Source organism: Pantherophis guttatus, chromosome 3, assembly GCF_059756535.1.
Source record: "Pantherophis guttatus breed Tessera chromosome 3, ASM5975653v1, whole genome shotgun sequence".
In the NCBI taxonomy this organism is placed as follows: Eukaryota; Metazoa; Chordata; class Lepidosauria; order Squamata; family Colubridae; genus Pantherophis; species Pantherophis guttatus.
In genome coordinates, this window is record NC_142065.1 from 58,504,028 (window position 1) to 58,524,931 (window position 20,904).

Below are 20,904 nucleotides of genomic sequence, written 5' to 3' on the forward strand. Positions count from 1 at the left end.
CTATTAATTGTATATTGTGTTGAAAGCAGAAATGGTTAAGTTGTGGTTTGGAGGAATATATGGGGGAAATTATTTGGTTTATTATTATTGGTAAATGTAATTAACTGATTTGTAAGAAATTGGATTGCATGGAAATAATTGGAATATTCATGTTCATATTGATTAATATACAAAAAAGGTAGTTATATAACTAATTGATTTATATTAAAATGTTGAATTTATATTAGACAACTGTAATATTACATAATTAACCAATGTGAGGATGGATATAAAAATAGATGACAATGGGAAGGGGTATAATATAGAATAGAAGGGAAAAATTGAATTTGATTAAGATTAGAGATGAGGATGAAGGGTAATATTGTTTTTTTAGAAAAATAGATGAGGAATAAATATGGCAAATAGAAATTGTAAATTTAATTGAAATGACTAAACACTGTTTAAATTTGTGAACCGGCCAAATAATCTGTTCAAAGAAAATACATTGTATGTTTGTATGTGTGTTTCTAATTATTGTTATTCATTCATATTTGTTCTCTTTTATTCTTTAAAGTTTAACAATTCATTCTTTATCTTAATATCTTTATATTTGTTTGGGGTTGGCTTTCTTCCCTTTCATCTTTTTTATTGTACAGCAATCTTTCTCCTCAAACCTACCACCTCTCTCTTTTCTTTCCTTCTTACTTTCTCTTCCTCCCCCTCTTCTTCTCCTCCCTACTTCTTCCTTTCTCCTTCTCCTCCTCTCTTCCTCCCTCGCTTACCCTCACTCCTACTCTAATTTCCCTTCCCTTCCTTCATCTCTTTCTATTGCTGTATCCTTTTATGCATATGGACTACTCAGAGGGCTGAAAAAATTATTTCTGACTGGTCCTCGAGTGCCAAAGCACAGCAAAGAAAATGGAGCTCGGGAGGGCCGCCTGAAGCACCATGGGCTGGTCCTTTGCTGTTTCCAGGGTGGGCCTGCGGGTCAGAACTAAGCACCCCGCAGGCCGGATCTGGTCCGTGGGCCTTGAGTTTGACACTCCTGTGGTAGACAGACCACTTCAATTTTGCAGGGTTGGCACACTCCAAATTCCTTCAATTAAATAATATCACTAAGAAGACTCCAGAAGCAAGCCTTCTCTTTAGCAGTAACTACCCTCTAGAATAAAGTTTGTCCCAAGATCCAAAGGGCCCCCAATCTGTTGCTCAGAAGAATGGTGAAGACCTTACTCTTCCTCAGGGCTTTGAATAGTGACCTGATCTTGTGTAGCTTCATGTCATCTGGTCTGTTGTCCTTCCTATCTTTTACTGATGTTACTGCAATGTTACTCTTCTTTCATTGTTGTAAGCAACCCATGGCAGTATAAGTACTAATAAGTACTAATAAGTAAGTACTAATACAAGTTTAATATAATAATAATAAATTGGACAACAAAACAGAACTACTGAAAACAAATTTTTGAACATCAGAAAATAATTGACCCATATTCAATTATCACTGAACAATGATTAACCAAAAAACAAGACCCCAATAATAGTAGAATAATAGCTCACAATAGCAATTGGAAATATAAATGAAACAACTGATATGAATTACACAAATGATAATTTAGAAGAAATAACAACAGAACAAGTACAGGTTAATACTGAAACTGACCCACCAACAAGAAGAATTAAAAGAGAAGATTATGCAAAACTGCCAGTAGACAAAGATTGCCAGCATTGAAAGTTAGTGGCCAAAAAAGATCTGGCACCTATAAGGAAGAAATGAATAAGGTGCTTGCACAGATTAAGATAACATTTATCAAACAAACCAATCAGCTTGCCTACAGTTCGGTAGTGGTGGTGACAGAAGAACTGAATATCAAAATTAAAAAATCAAAATCAAAACCATATTCAAACCCAAAGCAGAAGATCAAACAGGAGGCCAAGATAAAGAAATGTTATTTCTTTATTTTGGAACAATCTAGAACTGAACACACTTAAATCTGTAGAGATGATAGTAGATTTTAGGAGAAGCCCTCCTATTCTACCACCACTTACAATACAGGTAGTCCTCATGACCACAATTGAGCCCAAAATGTATGTTGTTAAGTGAGAAATTTGTTAAGTGAATTAGTTAAGTGAATTTGCCCCATTTTACACCTTTTTATGACTTTTCTCGCCACATTTGTTAAGTGAATCACTGCAGTTCTTAAATTAGTAACAAGGTGAATCTGGTTTCCCCACTGACTTTGATTGTCAGAAGATAAAAGGGAATCATATAACTCTAGGACACTGCAACCGTCATAAATGTGAGTCAGTTGTCAAGCATCCAAATGTAAATCACCTGACCATAGGGATACTGCAACAGTCATAAGTGTGAAAAATGGTCATAAGTCATTTTTTTCAGTGCCGTTGTAACTTTGAATGGTCACTAAATGAACTGTTGTAATTTGAGGACTATCTGTATTAGGCAATACAGTATCAACAGTAGAGACCTTCAAGTTTTTGGGTTCTATAATCTCCCAAGACTTGAAATGGACACCTAACATTAGAACACAACTAACAATGTTCTTCCTGTGCCAACTCAAAAAGCTCAGACTGCCCAAGGAGCTGCTGATACAGTTTACAGAGGAATTACTGAGTCTATCATTTATACTTCTATAACTGTTTGGTTTGGTACAGCAACTAAATAGGACAGTTACACACTTCAAGGGTTAGTACAGACTTCAAGCGACTGCAGAAAAAACAATGCAACTTGTCTGCCTTCCATTGAGGACCTGTATACTGCACAAGCTAGAAAGAGAGCGGAGCAAACATCTACAGACCCCTCAAATCCTGGACACAAACTGTTTCAACTTCACTACAGAGTATTGCCAAAACAACTAGACACAAAGACAGCCCCCCCCCCCCCCCCCCCCGCTCCACCATCACTCTGCTAAACACATAATTCCCACAACACTTGTCTTATGCCTAAGGATATCTAACCATGTAATAGGACTGTATTACTATTATCTTCTTATTTTTCCTGTTACCTACTCCTATTGGTATCTTATGACTCTCACTTTGTTGGTTGTATTTTATTATTTATGATTGTATCTTATGATTTATAATTTATCACTTTGTTGCTTGTATGTATGCTGAGAGCTTATGCACTGGAGACAAATTTCTTGTGTATCCAATCACATTTGGCCAATAAAGAATATTCTATTAAGATCAGATGCAAGTAATTAAAAAAACACACACAAAGGAGAAAACTTGAAGAATGTAAGAATCAGAACAAACCCAATTTTTAAAAAATTGGCTTAGCCCCAGACAATTAAAAAAGCTTTGGAAACCACAATGCAACAAATAGCAGCAACAGGTGGGAAAACTGAACATCTATAAAACTTATCACGTGCCAATAATGAAAAATTAGCTGGAATATAATTCAAAAAGTAGCTAAAAATGAGGTTAAAATATTTTCAAATCATCAGATTTAACTGTGGCTGAAAAGAAGAAAATGTAGGTAACTGATGTGGCAATACTAGGAAATAGTAGAAGACAACGAATTGGGAGAAGACCACAAAGTATCTGAAAATCAAAACTGAAAGATTATGGCATAAACTGGCTATAGTGGTTACCACTTGTTATTGACACACTGGGTGCCATATTGAAATATTTTGGATGGCACTTAGAAAATATGCACATTGGCAACATTTCCACTTGCTTGGACCTGCACATTATGCTGATACAGTAAATACTCTTAAGCTCTTGGAAAGAACTCGCAGCTGATTTCACATTTTTGTTGATATAACAATTACTACTACTACTATTATTATCAACACTGAGCTGCAGTCTAGAGTATGTTGGGTTTGCAGGATAGTCCCTAGATTAACGGCATCAGATTGCAAAGAACAGCATACTATTAGGGTTTATATGGGGTTTGGTTGCACTTCTCTTCAACCGGGAATGCTACATATAGCACAGATACAATTAACAATAGTAATATAGTCTATGCTTTACCTTACCAAAAAATATTCTCAGAAAGCTCCAATTGGCCAAAATTATGATGATCTGGGAAGGTCAGTAACTATAGGTGGTCATCACTTATTCAGCAACCCTTAAAATTTGTGATGGCGCTGAATGAGACAGACCTAGGACCAGTCCTTGAAGGTATGGCTGCTGCAACAATCTCACGGTCACATGATCACAATATCTGAGGTCCCCTGTCAGCTTTCCACCAAGCAAAGAACTGACAGGAAGTTGTAAACTGCAGTCATGTGAGGTTCTCACTTAACAACAGCAATTGGGATGGCTTGAATTGCCATCGCTAAACAATATGGTCACGTGACATTACTACAGGTAGTCCTCGACTTATGACCGCAATTGAACCCAAAATTTCTGTTAAGTGAGCTATTTGTTAAGTGATTTTTGTCCATTTTATGACCTTTCTTGCCCCAGTGCAATTGTGAATCTGCACAATTATTGCAGTTGCTAAGTTAGTGGCATAGTTGTTGTGAGCAAATCTGGCTTTCCCGTTGACTTTGCTTTTCAGAAGGTTGCAAAAGGTGATCACATGAGCCCAGGACACTGCAATCATCATAAGTATGAACCAGTTGCCAGATGTCCAAATTGTGATCACATGACTTCAGGGACACTACAATGATCGTAAATGTGAAAAACAGTCGTAAATCACTTTTTTCAATATCGTTGTATCTTTGAACAATCACTAAATGAACTGTTGTAAATCAATGACTACTTGTACTATTTACAACCCATTACTTAGCCACAGCATCTCTAGTCCCAATTGCCACTGTAACCCAAGGTCTACAGTACTTTATATATTACATGAATGCAATATATATAAATGATAGTAATCCGATTTTGTGGAGCTAATGAATATATCTATGAAAATAAAGACACAGGTTTAATTATGAATGAAAGATCTAAAATCCATCTCACCAAATAAAACAGTTACAAATCAATAAATTGTAGTAACTGTATATATGCTCCAGTAAAAAAAAAAAGAATGCAAGAATCAGATGAGTTTGGGGAAACTGCTGCTATACCTGTCCGATGTGCATATCCCATCAACATGCTTCTGGCCTATCTCTGCAACACATTCCATCTGTCACGTCACATATCCCACAGTGACATAAGCCCAGTAGCCTATATACTTCATATATTCCCTACCCCTTCTCTCTTCTGAACTTCTAATGCTTTGTTTCACAACCACTACTTCAGCCTAAATCCAGTAGCTCCATTTCAATCCCTGCCGGATTAAAACAGCAAACTCTAGAAGTTCCATGCATGAAGCATTTTCCATTTCCTTGTTTGAGTTAATGTGCTAATTATCAACTTTTATTTATTTTTTAAAATATGATTAAACAAACTATGACTCTGGTACTTTATATACAGTATATATATCTCAGCTGTGCTTAAAAGCCCTTGATGAATCTTTAAACTTAATAGGTCCATGTTCTTAATTTCAACAATTTAAATTACAACAATGACATAGAAAAGAAATATATGGGGTTATGTTCGTTCTACATCTTAAACATGACTGTCTATATAATAAAAAGATTCCTAATTAAATCAACATAAATTTTGTTCAATATGACTATAAATAGTGATTAGGATTGATCCATAATGGTTCTGTTATACTGCATAATAAATGGCATTTAAAAAACTTACTCTCTTTTCTATTATGTTTCTGTAGTACTAATTTAGAAATTAACCTACATTATCCCTTACGGACTAAAAACTTCTGCCAAGTTATTCAGAATTGGACTAAAAATTCTTTATAATGATGAAAGAAGCAATCTCCATGACTACAGGTACAACTTGTCTTACAACAATTTTTTTAATGACAGTTTGAAGTTACAATGCCTTGGAAAATGACTTATGAGCCATCCTTGAAGTTAAAGCCCTCACACTACCGCTGCAATCACATAATCACAATTTGGGCACTTCACAACTGGCTCACATTTGTGACAGTTGCAAAATCTTGCAATCTTCCCAGCTGACTTCCAACAACCCAAAGTCAGTTGAGGAAGACAAATTAGCATGCTTCACTTAACTATCATGTGATTCATTTAATGACTTTGGGGATTCATTTAATGACCACTGTAAAAAATGGTCATAAAATCAGGTCCAATCATGTGATGATTCTCTTAATAATCGCATCACTTAGTGATCAAAATTCCAGTGCCAATTGTAATTGTAAAATTTATTTTAATTAAAAATACAATCAATATTAACTGTACTTGTTTTTAATACAGGCAGATTAGATTGTTCTAATTGAAAAAAAACAAACAAACCACAATACCTAATATATTTTACATCTTTATCTTGGATTCAGTGTGCACAAACATTTAGAAATATGGCACGGCATGATTCATGTGTTCATCTCTTCCACAGGAAACTTGGCCATGCCAGCTTCCGAGTTTTGCAAATGATGGACCAGTTTGCAGAAGGATTAAATTTAAAGGGATGTAAGGCATACTTGAACTGTGCAGTATGTAAGTCATCAAAGTCCAAGGCATTCCCAGTAAGCAAGTGTAGCACAAGGCAGACAACAAGAGCTCTAGAGCTGGTACATGCAGATTTGGTGGGGCCAATGCAAGCCAGTTTGGGAGGAATCTTACAAACCATGAAGGACTCACTGCTGGAGGATTCTGGTCTGAGCCGGTCATACTGGGGTGAAGCCATGTTGACTAATTATTTAATTAATAGGCTGTGGAGTTCCCCTATTAATGATACTCCATATGCAGTATTATATGGGAGAAAACCATCTCTGGCACATTTAAGGGTTTTTGGAAGCAATGCGTGGGTACATATTCCAAAGGCAATTAGAAGAAAAGGATAACCAAAGGCTAGAAAGCTCAGATTTATGGGCTATGAGCCTGGTTCAAAAAACTATTGTTTTAGCGATGGGAGCAAAAGAATAGTGATTCCAAGATCTGAAAGCTTTGCAGAGCAAAATTGGAACAGGATTGATGCAAATTTTTGGAATGATCTACTTAGTGATGGTAACTTATTTAGTGATGGTGCCAGCATTCAGGGAGAAGCTGAAAAAAATATGAAGAGAGGGTTGAAGCACAGGAGCAGTCAATGCCACACAGGTCAGACCGAGGTAACAAGGGGATTCCACCTGACAGGTATTCTGCTAGTAAAGTAAAAGTGTGTAATGTGTGCTATGAGCCAAGAAACTGTAAGGAAGTATTGGCATTACCTAAAATTGAACAAGTAAAGTGGAAAGAAGGAAATGAAATGTGAACATGTTATGTTCACATTGGTGACTTTGCCACAGAGTAGCAAAGCCATAGGATGCAAGTGGGTATAGAAGGAAGTACTACCCAATAATGAGGTACAATCTAAAGCAAGGTTAGTGGCACAAGGGTTTTCAGATGAAAAATGTGCACTATAATGATGCACATTGAATTGCTATCACTATGAACAGTTGTTGGAGAGATATAATACGGAAGATTGTAATACTACTCCAACACCTATGAGCACAGATTTTCATAACAGTTTGGGTGAGGACGAAAGTGAAGTCTGTGATCAAGAGATATATCAGTCAGCAATAGGGAGACGGTTATATTTGTCACAGTGGTCCAGACCAGACATAGCTTGTGTAGTAAGCATCTTGAGTCGCTTTACTGCTGCACCAATGCAATTGCATTGGATGGGTATAAAAAGGACTCTCAGGTATTTGAAGGGAACTGTGAATTTGGGACTTCAAATACGGGTCTCTGAAGAATTAAAACTGAAATGCTATGTTGATAGCGATTATGCAAATGATGTAAAAAACCAGAAACTCCAATTCTGGGATTATGGTATTGTTTGGAGGGGCTTTAATTGGTTGGAAGTCCAGGAAGCAAACAACTGTCGCCTGCGGAGGCAGAATTTATTGCTTTGTCTGAACTCTGTTCAGAGATTACTTGGTACATACAGCTGTTACAGGATTTAAATGTAAAGGTAAATGAAGCTGTAACGGTGTATGAGGATAATGCTGCCTGCATTAAAATGGCAACAGGTGACAGAGTAAAAAATAGAAGCAAGCATGTGGACATTAAATATTGTAATGTAAGAGAAGCCATCAAATGTAAATTGATTAGCTTGCTTCACTGTTCTTCAGAGGACAATTTGGCAGACATAATGACCAAGCCATTGGGTGGAGTGCACCATGGGAAGAATATTATGTTAACTGGATTTTTGTTTATTCCAGGCATGAAGGGAGGAGTGTCAGAATATTCATGACTGGGAAGATATGGTAACAAGGTCAGCCAATGAATAGGCATAGCAATCAAGTCAGCCAATGGGAGCTGAAACCAGTTGGGAGCCTGGTCATGGCTTAGCAAACAAGTCTGGTCTAGTCTGTCTGCAGAATTGAAACTGAAACTAGACTGCTGAACTGAAAACTGCTTCTTTCCTCTGCCTGTCTTTTTGCCTGTAACTCTCTACCATGTAGGAAGAATCTGCTTTTGGTATTGTATGTGTTATTTTTATTTTTATTTTTATTTTTATTTTTATTTTTATTTTTATTTTTATTATTATTATTATTATTATTATTATTATTATTATTATTATTATTATTATTATTATTATTTTTATTTTAATTTGTATACCGCCCTTCTCCCAGAAGGGACTCAGGGCGGTGAACAGCCAAAATTAAAAAACATAAAATGCAAAAGTTATATATATATTTAAAGAGAAGTTAATGAATCCTGCTGAATCAGTTACCTGTGTGTGCTTTCTGGATTTGATTTTGCAACAAACTCTGACAAACCTCAGTCAGAAAAATACCAAAACAAAAATTACCCTCCTGTAAAAGCACACTTGACTGGAGAAACCTATCCTTCTGATTGCCTCCTTAGAATTTTCTCAGTCTTCTGTTTTCTCTGCCTATTACTTGGACTGGGATACTGGCTGCTTTCCTTCAATTTTTTTCATTATTATTCAGTATTCAAAACCTCTTAAAATGGAAATTGTTCTAATCACTGTGATGAACAATTGCAAATGTACCTGTTCGATAAAGCAGTGGAGCAGAAACAGGTTTCTACCTGATGGTTTTAACATAAACAACAAAGAATGTTCTTCTGTAGCAGATCTTTAAATTGTTCAGTTAACTTATTTTCAAAAGAAACCCTACAAAGTCAAAGACCAAACTATTTTGCCCATCATACAGCTAGAAAACAAAACAAAACCTCTGGTCCTAGTGATTGACCCAGATTGGATCCTGCAGCTATAAAACACTAAAAAAAATACTGGCTTAATAGAAAAAAAGCAAGGGGAAGCAAAATCTAGAGAAATACTGAAGAAAAAGCCCAGCAACAACCAAGAGAAATAGTCAATAGACACTATTGCTAATGCAGCCACTGTAGTACATAGTATACTCATGCTGAAATACACACAATACAGGATAAAGTCCCTACAAAAAAAAAAAAAAAAATCAGCATTAGAATGTTCTGAAATGCTCTGCACAGCCACAAAACTTTGGATGCAATACCTAAACCGCAAAAATATTTTGATTAAGCATTTAAGAAAAGTTTTAAGACCAATTTCCTTCAAATTTGAAACTATGCAGCATAATAGGAAGATGGGAAGTTCAGAAATGTGAAAATAAATACCATTTACGCATTTCACAATCAAAATGACAATTTAACTATAACTTTGTCTGAGCAATTGATCTAAGGTTTAATCATTACCTTGGCAGACTGTGGCGTAGAGAAGTTAAGCCAGGCAGGAACAAAGTCATGCTGCGCCATTTAGGTCCAGTGTCTCTCTTCAATAAAGTGAGGCATCAAACCTCATGGCCAGGAGCTAAGACGAGAGAACCACCACACACACTGTCAGCCCTACTAAAAGCAATGGAAAAGAGCAGATTCTTCTGAGCATACTTCCTAGAGTCTGGAAAACATCTTACCATCTTTCTAGGGACTAATGGAAATTTATTTAATTTGACTAAGCATCAGGTTGAGTTACTGTAGCTATATTGCTCCTGTTTAATTTAATTCCCTTAAGCCACTTCAGTCAAAATTATCAGAGGCCAGGTTCTACCATCATCACTACTGGAGCTAAATAAAACTGAGGAAGAATTAGTGTACATTTCCTCTCCAAAATAATATTTCACTAGCAGGGTTTTTTCTTCAAATTATTTTGATGTCTGCTTATCTAGAAATAGTTCACTAATTTACTTATAAGGGACAAATTAAAAACTTTTCTTCAAATAATGTATCATAATGTATTATTTTTTAACTATAAATACAGTGCCTTACCCAGTTTGGCCTTTGCAGTCCACTCTCACTTTAATACTTTGATTTCCAGGTTCCTTCCTTCGCCAGGGTGCACCTATGCCAGCTGTGTGGCAATGGTGAGTCCCAAAGGAAGCACGAAAAGCCGCACTTCGTGCTGACTGCACCCCTTAACCCTCTAGCTGCTCATCTTAAATGCTCTCTGAACTCATATGAGAAAAAAAAAAACAAACTAAAATGCAGTGTGCATTTTTGGAAAGCTACTACTACATTCACCTCATTAAACTGTTCCCTGTTGTCACAATGCTGTGTAATTCAGCTATTACATTACAAAAGTAGTTGTCAACTTTGTACAGCATTCAGAAAAGCACCGTAATTAATGGTGAATTTCACAAATCCACTTTATTCATCTTCTGCAACAAATGAATTTGAAACAAAGGGACAGGGGAAAGGATGCTGAGGAGTCTTGCAAAATCTGGTATAGTAAACCTTTGTTCTTATTAAGTGCTAAAATGCAGGATTCATTTTTAATGGTTGCTAAAAAATTAGCTTTCTTAAAAATAGTATTTTGAAAGGCTTTTCACATAATGTCACTTAAGTTTCCTTAGTAAGGAACTAAAAGCAACTTGAACATACAAGATTGAATTATTACTGCCTTCCTATTGTTCCTAGTTATGCATTTAATTAAAGCTAAAAGTAAAGGGCTAAGCTAGCAAGCTATCCTTCTGCCGTATTTGAATTGCTGCTTTTAAAAACAGAGAAAAAAATGGTTGTATTTTAATGAAGAGTTCACATTTGGGCAGTGGTCTTCTTCCATCAAAATGAGTAGAATTCACGAAGTACTCTGTAAAGAAGGAAAAAATAATACCACCTATCAGTAATCATAAAAGTGGCCAAAAGGATTAAGACACATTACTTATGACCCCTATTTCTAATGAAACAATATAAGCTAACAAGTGTAGTATTTATGGTCAGTGCCAGGGTGCCATTCTCATTTTGGTAAATTAATGGAGAGTCCTTACATAGTTATTGAGGAATGATACCTGCAATTTACCATAACATATTTTTTCAGTTATGCAAACATCATCATTTACAATATAATAAATGTGGTTCAAACTACATACCTTTTTGAAGCAGAAAGAACTAGAGGATGGAACTGGGAATGGTCAAACAGCACTTGATTCCAAGTTAACACATTATTGGAATGGAGCCTTTCTTACTGAATTTTAATGAAGTGTTTGTCAGTCTATGTTTACATTTCTTAGGAGCAAACATTAACCATTCCCCATCAAGCAAACTTATTATATTACTTTCCTGCTTTGATTTTATTATTATGCTTAGATATAGTAAATGTCTATAGAGATTCTCAGTCATCTAGGTCATAGATGTCCCAAAGGTGCTTTTTCAAGAGGCAATTGGGCTTTCTGGTTTTCCTTTGAAGAAGTTTCGCTTTTCATCCAAGAAGCTTCTTCAGCTCTGATTGGATGGTGGGGAATCCTTCCATTCCCCACCATCCAGTCAGAGCTGAAGAAGTTTCTTGGATGAGATGTGTGAGCAATGTATTCTTAACTAGAGTACTATGAATCAAAAGCTTCAGTTTTAATTTAATATAATATACTATCATCTGAAAGTAATGCATACCTTCCAAAGCAGCTTCATATATTACAATAAATTAGTATTCATAAGAATAACTGAAGTGTATACAAAATTTTAGATGCGCACGTCAGTTTTTATAGTTAGTAATTCTATTTTGTCAAATCTCAATAGTCAGCTTGTGACACAGCCAGGGGAAAAAATAGTAACTGATTAAATAAACTACAACTTCAGTTATCTAAAACAGGTAAAGGTAATCCATTAGAAAATCTCGAATTGCATTACAGCAGCAAACATTTCTGTTTTAACAATAGATTACAAAATGATCCCCATAAAAATGTATTGCCTTTAAACTATGCCAATGAAGTCAATAAAGCTATTAAAATCAAGTTTTATGTGAAAAAAAAAATCAATGAACTCTATTCAACTCTCATATTCCAAAGAAAATCCGACGCTAAGAATTCCAAACATTTTATAGAAAATTTTACTTGTTTTATCTTGATATATACATACAAATATACAAAGTGAAACCTGCAAACCTACAATATCAAGTTGTAAAGTGCTTTTTCTTCTGAAATTTTGAATACTACGGTATAGCAGTTTTGTAACAGTAACTTATTAGAAGAATTCAAAGAAAATGTGTAAGAACAAGTTATTTACTCTGTTTGGAATATGAGGAACTTTCACACGAACAACTTTTTAAAATATCTTAAGTAGAAAAGAAAAGAAATGACTACTGTAATGGTTCAATAAACAGGACAATATAGTATAAGTAACAAGGATAGGAGGTAAAACCTGCTAAAAACTTCAGGGGACGATATTCATCTGAGTTTCTTAAGTCAAAAAGGCAGCATTGTCCGGAGATGTTTCTGTGGTCAGGTGACTGACAAGACATCACACCACAGCAGAGCATACAGTGAAACCCTCTTGGTATGCAAGTTTAAATTGGCTTGCTCCAACGCTACTTCTTAGAGCGCCAGTTTGGAGTACTGATTAGGGCATTAGACTAGAAATTGGATATTTTGAGTTTTAGTCCCACCTTAGGCACAAAACCAGTTGGGTGACTTTAGGCCAGTCATTCTCTGTCAACCCTAGGAAGCAGGCAATGGCAAACCATTTCTAAAATCTTACCAAGAAAACTGCAAACAGTCCAGGCAGTCGTCAGGAATCAGTTCTGATTTTTTTTAAAAGTGTGCTATTATTTCTACAATACTTTCTCTTTGAATTATCTGAAATAGCCATTATGGGTATAGTATCGGAGAACACAAAACCGTGATGGCAAACCTGTGGCACACGTGCCACAGGTGGCATGCGTAGCCATACCAGTTGGCACGCCAGCTCAGCATGCGCGCACCGGCCAGCAGAGGCTCTGGAGGCTAGGGACAGCAAAAAGTCACTTCCTGTACCACCGGGAGTTGGGAAATGGGCCCTTTCAGGCCTCTGGAGGACCTCCGAGGGAGTGGGAAAGGCTGTTTTCGCCCTTCCCAGATGCATAGAGAGGATCTGGAGCCAGGTAAGAAAGAAAAACGGACCTACCAGGCCATCGCATGCCAGAAGCAGGGGGGGAGGGGAGATTGCGGGCGCATACACAGGGCAGGGCTCATAGAATTATGGGTGTAGGCACACTTGTGCGTGAACCTCCCCCGTCCCCCCTCCTGGTACGCGATGGCAAAAAGGTTAGCCATCACTGACATAGAATGATCACACCTATTGTATGGTGAGGGCACCAGAGTTTACTTTGTTGCCTTCACTGCATCCTAATATAGCCATCCAGCCGAACTTTCTCCAGTGATTCTGAAAACATTATTTTATAAACCCCAGTCTTGCTGTTATAAATTTGCAGATTATCTAAAGAATAAAATTGTTTCAAAAAGAAAAGAAGTCTTCTAATACTGTACAGTAGGGGACTCTGAAACACTTAGTCTATATCTAGATGATAGAAAGTATTTTAACTAAAATAATGCCACTCTTAGTTTATAATACTAATATAATTCTTCAGACAATTCATGACCCTATTAAGATGGGATTCTTGAAAAGATACATAAATATCCAATACATACAAAATAGTATTTATTTAATTGTAATGTTATATCTACAAGCACTGATATCTATATGTTACTGTGGTCTTCGATTGACCTTCTACTGTACCATTACTAATTCTATGCCCATACTTCTGAACATATATACATTCTAAAACGGTTCATAGTTATTACAATCTTATCATTCCATAGATCAACTGTTAAATCCTGTAGCATTAGTTATTCTGAAACAGAATGTCTTGACATTAAAATCTGTTATCTACACATACCACCACTTTTTGCAGTAGTTATATTCAATTCCTTAGATAAGAAATTATAATATATTCTTATTAATCAGTTAAAATATACAGTGAACACTTGATCTTCCAACAAAAGAACTCTTATAATTTTAAAGATTCCTCCATATTTGTTTTCAGCATATTCATAAAATGAAACCAAAGTTGGTATGCTATTCTGTACTATGTCTCTTTTGCAGTTGGGAAGAAGAGGGAAGTCTGTATTTTTCAAGCAGCTGAATATGTCTAATTTACAAGCATCAAATATGCTGATTCCAGAATGGCCCATGAGGAAAGTTTCCAGAAGGCAAAATAATCCCATTAATTAACTCAAGAAAATTTAAGACATTCACTGAAGACTGAAATCTCCTTAAAGAAAATCAAGGCAAAGAATTTTTCTCATTAAAACTTTGAAATAGTGCATTAAATTGATGAACAATATCTTTAGGAACACGTAGAAGAATACCCAGAGTAGAAATTATCCATGGCAAGATATGCTTTTTAAAGTATTAGCTGGATCTCAAAATATATTTCACTTTACTACTGTAGCAGTATATCTATATTTGGTTTCGCTATCTAATATATATCCAAGTACTGTTACATCAAAATAAGTTATTGGCTCCAGGCGCTATTTAAACCATCCAGTAAAAATGCTTTTGGCAATTAGTACTTCACAAACAGCCTACAAATCTAGAATATCTTCACAACTCTTTTCCTCAATTGCCTTTGCCATCCGGTAAGATCTGTCAGACTGGCTCACTTCTGATGAACAATGTCATCTTATTAGACACCAGAGCTATGCCTTCCCTTTTGCAGCTCTGGCCCTCTGGAATATTTTCCCAGAATCCATTTCTCCCCATCTCTATTTTAGGAGGGCTAAGGAAACCTGAATTTTCAAATCAGCAATGGTTTGAACATAGCATAATTTAATTTTATACACTCTCAATCTTGAGCAACATTAGTCTAAAATATAATCAGTTCAGATTTAAACCAATTATTATATTTGGGGAAATAATTAAAAACTCAACTAAATTATGTCTAACAATTATAAATGATAAAAAATATAATTTTCAAAAAGGAGTAGATCCGTGATGGCGAACCTATGGCACACGTGCCGCAAGTGACACACAGAGCCATCTCTCTGGGCACGCCAGCCATTACCTGTTGTTCTTCCAGGTTCCGTCATGCACATGCACGCCGGTCACCTGGTCTTCCGGTTTTTGGCATGCATGCGCGCACGCCAGCCAACTGTTCTTCTCGCACGCGGGAGTGTCAGAAACCAGAAGAGCATGCGAGTGCCAGGAAGATGAGCTTCCGGTTTCCAGCATGCACACTCCCATTTCGGGACTCAGTGCCGAAAAGGTTCACCAACACTGAGCTAGATGTTCATGCAGCATCCAACACATGAACATCAATGGTATCATTTGACATTTATAGGTCACATTTCTGTCCCTTTAAAATAAAAACTTAAGATTTGAACTCTATTATGAGGATCCAATTCTAAATGTATCTAACTCTTGACTCCTTAGTTACAAAAATATATTGCTTAATTTATAGTTTGTGAAGAGGGAAGCAGGCTACTACGTAATTATGAGAAATAATATGAAGCATATGCCAAAAAAAAAAAAAAAAGCATGAATTTAATCAAATTGAACAGAAGCTTTATGTGCTTAATAGGTATCACAAGGAATTTAAATCACAATTTTCTTTAGCTTCCTTTTTGGAAATTGATATTATTTTACAACTATGTATAGTAAACAGGAAAAGGAGAAGTTCATATTCAAATGTATGCTTAACTGGGTAAATGACTACTTTTTGCTTGAAGAGATAAGAACAAGAATACACTGGAAAAACATACGTTACTTAATTTACTTCAGAAGTTTAATGCTCTACTTTAAAAGAAAAAGAAAAATTGAAAGTAAAGGGATGTCCAATTTTGTTTTCCACAAGACTATATAGTTGGGAACTTTAATAAGAATAGATTACAACAAAAATTACATAGTATTTAAACAAGAATATCTTCAGTTGTTTACTAACTTCTGTTTTCTATGGCTAAATATGCCTACTATTATTCTTCAATCATAAATTATTGATTCATCAACCAATGTGTTGGAAAGCTATGTAATCTCTATGGCTTAATGAACAGAAATAACACATTCATAAATATTTTTAAATTTTGTTTTAGTATACAAAATGTGGATTCTTATCTGCGTATCATAAATTTATATGATAAAACATGATTGCTTGGGAACATTCATATAATCTACAAAGTGCTTCTGGACTAGATTTTAACTGAGCAGTTCAAATATAGTGGGAATATAGCTCCACCCACAAGCAAATTACATAACATTAAAAGCCTCTAATCAAAACAAGGGCTGATTTGCTACATCCAAACTATGAAAAGTATTTTACTACCTTAAACCAGGCCAAATATGTAATATGTACATACATATTTTAGGGATACAATTAGTAAGGGTAACTCACTAAGTTATTTACAGAGATTATCAGGCTTTCATTTTTTCCATTTTTCTTAACAGGATCATAAAATATTTTAATTAATTAATATCCCTTGTTAGTAGGGAAAGTGAATAGTTCCAGTATTAAAATAATAGCAATAGTTTTCTTCTCAAGCATGTGTGAATATAACATTCCCTGGATTTAAATCATATGTGTGACAGCAATGTGAATAAATTTTTGTTCGACATTGAACCATCAGAAAATATTCTGTATTAAAAATGTTGAATATAGTTTGCCTTCATAGTAGCCCAAAACAACACTGGTTATCTAGCAGCAGTTTACATCAAGAAACAGTTCAGAATCTCAATTCTAGTCTGAAACATTTAGTCCAATGGTTCAAACTCCAATCCAGTTTGTAGTCCCTTAAAAGTTTATCAAGAATTTTTTCAAAAAGGAATTCTGTAGCGTTAACAAAATGCTTGAAACCTTACTCAATAACTAGTATTCCAAAAATATTGATTGGAAATGGAGTTTACTTCTAACTTGGCATGTTGTGTGAACTCATCTGTGATCCTTTATTCAGTAAAATAAACTGTAAATCCAATTCCTATGTAAAATTCATTTCACATTTCCCCAAACACAGTATGTTGCTTCCAAATTGACAAGAGGTATGTGTAACCATTCAGGATTACTTAACCAAAAATCTTATTTAAATTTTAGCACTAGTGCCTGGAGTAGCCACTGGTTAAAATGTGATTGGCTACTCTCCGGTTCTAAGTGTGTCCTGTGAACCTAGCCAATGTGGTTAGCTTCTGGTTTAGTGCTGTGCATAACAGGCAAGCAGATTCATTCAGAAAACCAATGATTTAGTTTTAGCAGAGGTCAAATTCTTTCTTACCACAAAAATAAACTCACGTATTATTATTTTTTTGCAGAAAAGGCAAATATTACTAGTTCAAAGGCAGACGTGAAATCCATGCCCCTGGTATTACTTCCTAAGTAAGTAGGGGCGGGTGGGGGCGGGGGCCTGCTTCGAAAATAAGCCAAAAACCGTGTCACAGGTGACAAAACCGAGTTAAACCACCTTTCTAAACGTTTCCTGTTTTGCTCCCTCGCGCGAAAGAGAATGGTTGCCTCGCGGAGCCAGATTTACACCCCCCCCCCTCTGCACCCAAGGACTCTTCCAAACTCTCACACTTCCTACTCCGCATTCCGCTTCCGACCCTCTTTTCGACGACACCGCGAAGTTGCTGCATATAAAAACACCAAACCCTCACATACACACACACACGCCTGCCTCCAAGGCATACCTACCCTCTTCTCGCTTACTCCCTTCAGCCGCCCTGCCCACCCCGCCCCCACTCAAGTTTGCACTTCGAGGCCTACCGCGGCTTCCTATCAACCCTCTTCCAGCCCAATCGAAGCTCTCTCGCAGCCCCCGTCCCTCCCGTCTCCAGTCCTCCTCAACCCCCAGCCTCCTCGTCCTCCGCCTCCATTTCTCACGGAAAGTGGGTCTCGAAACTACCTTCACCCGCTCCTGCCCAAACCCCGCGTCCAGCATGTCTCCATCCACCCGCTCGTCCCAAACGCTTCCCGCAGCCACGGTCTCCCCACCCCCTCCCCACCCAGCAACTGCCCCCACCCACCCACCCACCCACTCGATCAATATAGAAGGCCTTCAGCCACCTTCTTCCTTCCTCTCTCCCAATTCCTGCACCCGAAGCAGCACTTATTTACACTCCCGCCCCCTTGCCTACTCCGGACTCTCTCTCTCTCTCTCCCCGCTGCCTTCCTACCTCAGTTTCTCCCCCGACGCTGGCAGCCACTCAACTCCCTCTTTAAGTCCAGCTCCTCTTCTTTCTCTCTCTCTCTCTCTTTTTTTCCACGCAAGGCCGTGCTCACAGAACCAGGCCCCAACTCGCCCCCTCACTCTCTCCGTAGCTTCAGTTCCTCAGACCGAATCATAACAAAGCTCTGCCCAAAATGGCTGCCCGGACCGGCCGAGGGCCGGAGTGGGGCGGGGCTATTCACGCGAAGTGGGGGGGTTTAGGGGCATAGAAACACGCCCACCTGGCCCTGCCCGTGCTAAGGGTGGAGCGCACGCGCGCTTCACTTGCTAAGCCATACAAAATAGCCGCACGCGCACCGCCCATCAAAGGCTCTTCGGAACGCTCGCTCGAATTCGCCCGTTCTCTTTTTACGCATGCGTGAGCGTGTATCATTCTGTTGGCGTTAAGCTATGCTCGGTTCGGTCTGCAACTACTATCTTTCAACGCTTTGTTCTCGGCCCCTCTCCAGTTGGCACAACCTTGGTGTTATTGCTCGGTCGTGTGTCTATTCTCGCAGCACGGTTATCCGTGGATAACTCGGTTCATTGTCCAGGGCTCGCGTGACACTCTGAACCATAATAAACTAAGCGCATACCGGAAGGATTTGCACTGGTCGATTTAGTTTGGAACTAAATGAGCCATGGAAAACAGTATAATAAAAGTTTTTTTTCCCCCTGCAGTTCTCTATGTGCTTTCCATAAATCAAACTCAGATTAATTTTGCTCATTCAAAATTAACGAAATGTCTGTTACTTAAGAAAAACCTAGTAAAAAGTTTAATCCGTCTGTAGGTATTGTACCTAGAATGTTAAATAAAAGTAAGTTCCAGCATAGCACCCTTAATCATACCTTTTTAGCTGCCTTTGTCCCTGCTTGTTTGCCATCTTGTGCTTTTGTGTTTTTTGCATTGTTTTCTTGTTTTTAAATTTTTTAACAATTTGTAAATCTTCCAGAGTCACTGGGAATCAAGCATCAAAAACATTGAATTATTACCATAAAACTTGGTGATTAACTACTGGCTATGTTCATGCAGAAAGTTAGACTAATCAATTAGGACTTACAGTGGCCTGGTCACACAATTTATTAAATTTATGTGCTGCTCATGTCCCCTATAAAGTTGCATTGCAAGTGTTTGGTTTTAGTTTAGATGTTGTGGTTTGTATTGTGTAAAGACATCTTCATTTACTGAATGAGAAATGAGAAATGTTAGATCAACATGCCCTTGTAAATGGCCTTTTTCTGTGAATGAATCAGACCTATATAAAATGTAGATCTCTTTTTAAAAAAGCTACTAAAAGGTATGATCACAAATAGTTAGGAAAGCATAGTTAGAAAAGTTACCTGTTCTTCTAAATACATCCTCTATTTCTGAACTATTGTCATTAGACAACTGGATCATTTCTATTAAAAATAATTTAAAAGGAAGAGAAATATCAGACACTCCCCCTCCCCTCAGTCAGGGAATTTATTACTTCAAAGTATGGACGGATCCATAAAAAACAGATAGCTTATAGCTAGCTTTTGATTTTTACAAGATAGCACTGTTGACAAACTATCTTTACAGGACATACTGAACCACAATCTTATGTAAGATTAGCAAATGTTAGCCCAGCCTGTGCAAATTCAGTCTGTATATGATTCAAAGCATTATGCAATACAGAATACCTAAGGAAACCAGAGTTAAATCTACTATAGATTAACCCATCAAATAAATAGTTAATGTGTTTTGCACAAACAACCAATGAGATTAGTTTACATCCAAGGTTGAATTGGATTAACCTGGTAAACTATCTCCTAAGTAACCATTTTTTCCAGCACATTTTTCTTTGATGCCAAATTGAAGTATGTCAAATAAGATAAAATTATACTTACAACAAAGGGAAAATGTTTAGTAAAAAGCAGTAGTATTTTATGGATAAGTAAAAGGAATATAATTTAATCAGAGATATGTGAAATATGCTGTTTTTATTAATTTATATAGATTAAATGTTTTTACTATTTAAAGTAATCATTTGGAGTGCCAAACAGTAAATGTTACTTAAAATTCTAGAAAATGAAAACATAACAACTACTGCCCTTTGGACTGAAATAACCTGCTTCTTTTTATTGTTCTCTCAAATAAAAGATCTTTCACACTTTCATATTCAGTGCAAATCTGGGTGAGATTGGAATGACAGTTTTGTCAGCGTGAAATCAGTCTCAGAAGCACACAAGAAAAGTTGTTAAACCATTGTAACTATAAATATTGTCCAAAATTGTCCATGTTCAAATCTACTGTCATCCACGAAAGCTTAATAAGATGGCTTTAGGTCTTATCTCAAGAGTTTTTATGGGGGTGGGGCATGTTTAGGAGAAAATGTTCTGTAAGCAATTTTTTTGCTCCTAGTTTTTGCATGGCCTTATGTGGAAAAGCAGGATATAATTATAGCACATGAAAATATGTATTTGATGTGTTATAATTCAAGTTATCTTACAGTTATAGTTATAACTGTATAACGTCGTGAGTTGAA

General features: G+C 36.7%; 1 protein-coding gene across 3 annotated transcripts in view; it reads right to left on the bottom strand.

Moving 5' to 3' along the window:
* GPBP1L1 (GC-rich promoter binding protein 1 like 1) overlaps positions 1 to 18,765 on the bottom strand; it is a 33,104-nt gene extending 14,339 nt beyond the window's left edge. Inside the window, exons 1-3 of one of the 3 annotated variants that reach the window (XM_087889659.1) lie at positions 18,363 to 18,765; positions 10,227 to 11,046; positions 9,657 to 9,771 (exon numbers count right to left, since the gene is read on the bottom strand). In XM_087889659.1, coding sequence (XP_087745785.1) covers positions 9,657 to 9,716 — 60 coding nt within the window. In that variant the 5' untranslated portion in view covers positions 9,717 to 9,771; positions 10,227 to 11,046; positions 18,363 to 18,765. Of the gene's footprint in view, positions 1 to 9,656; positions 9,807 to 10,226; positions 11,047 to 11,326; positions 11,460 to 18,362 lie in introns of those variants that run through there. The other 2 variants (XM_087889661.1, XM_087889660.1) reach the window with 2 other exon arrangements.
* Between the last annotated feature and the right edge of the window lie 2,139 nt (positions 18,766 to 20,904).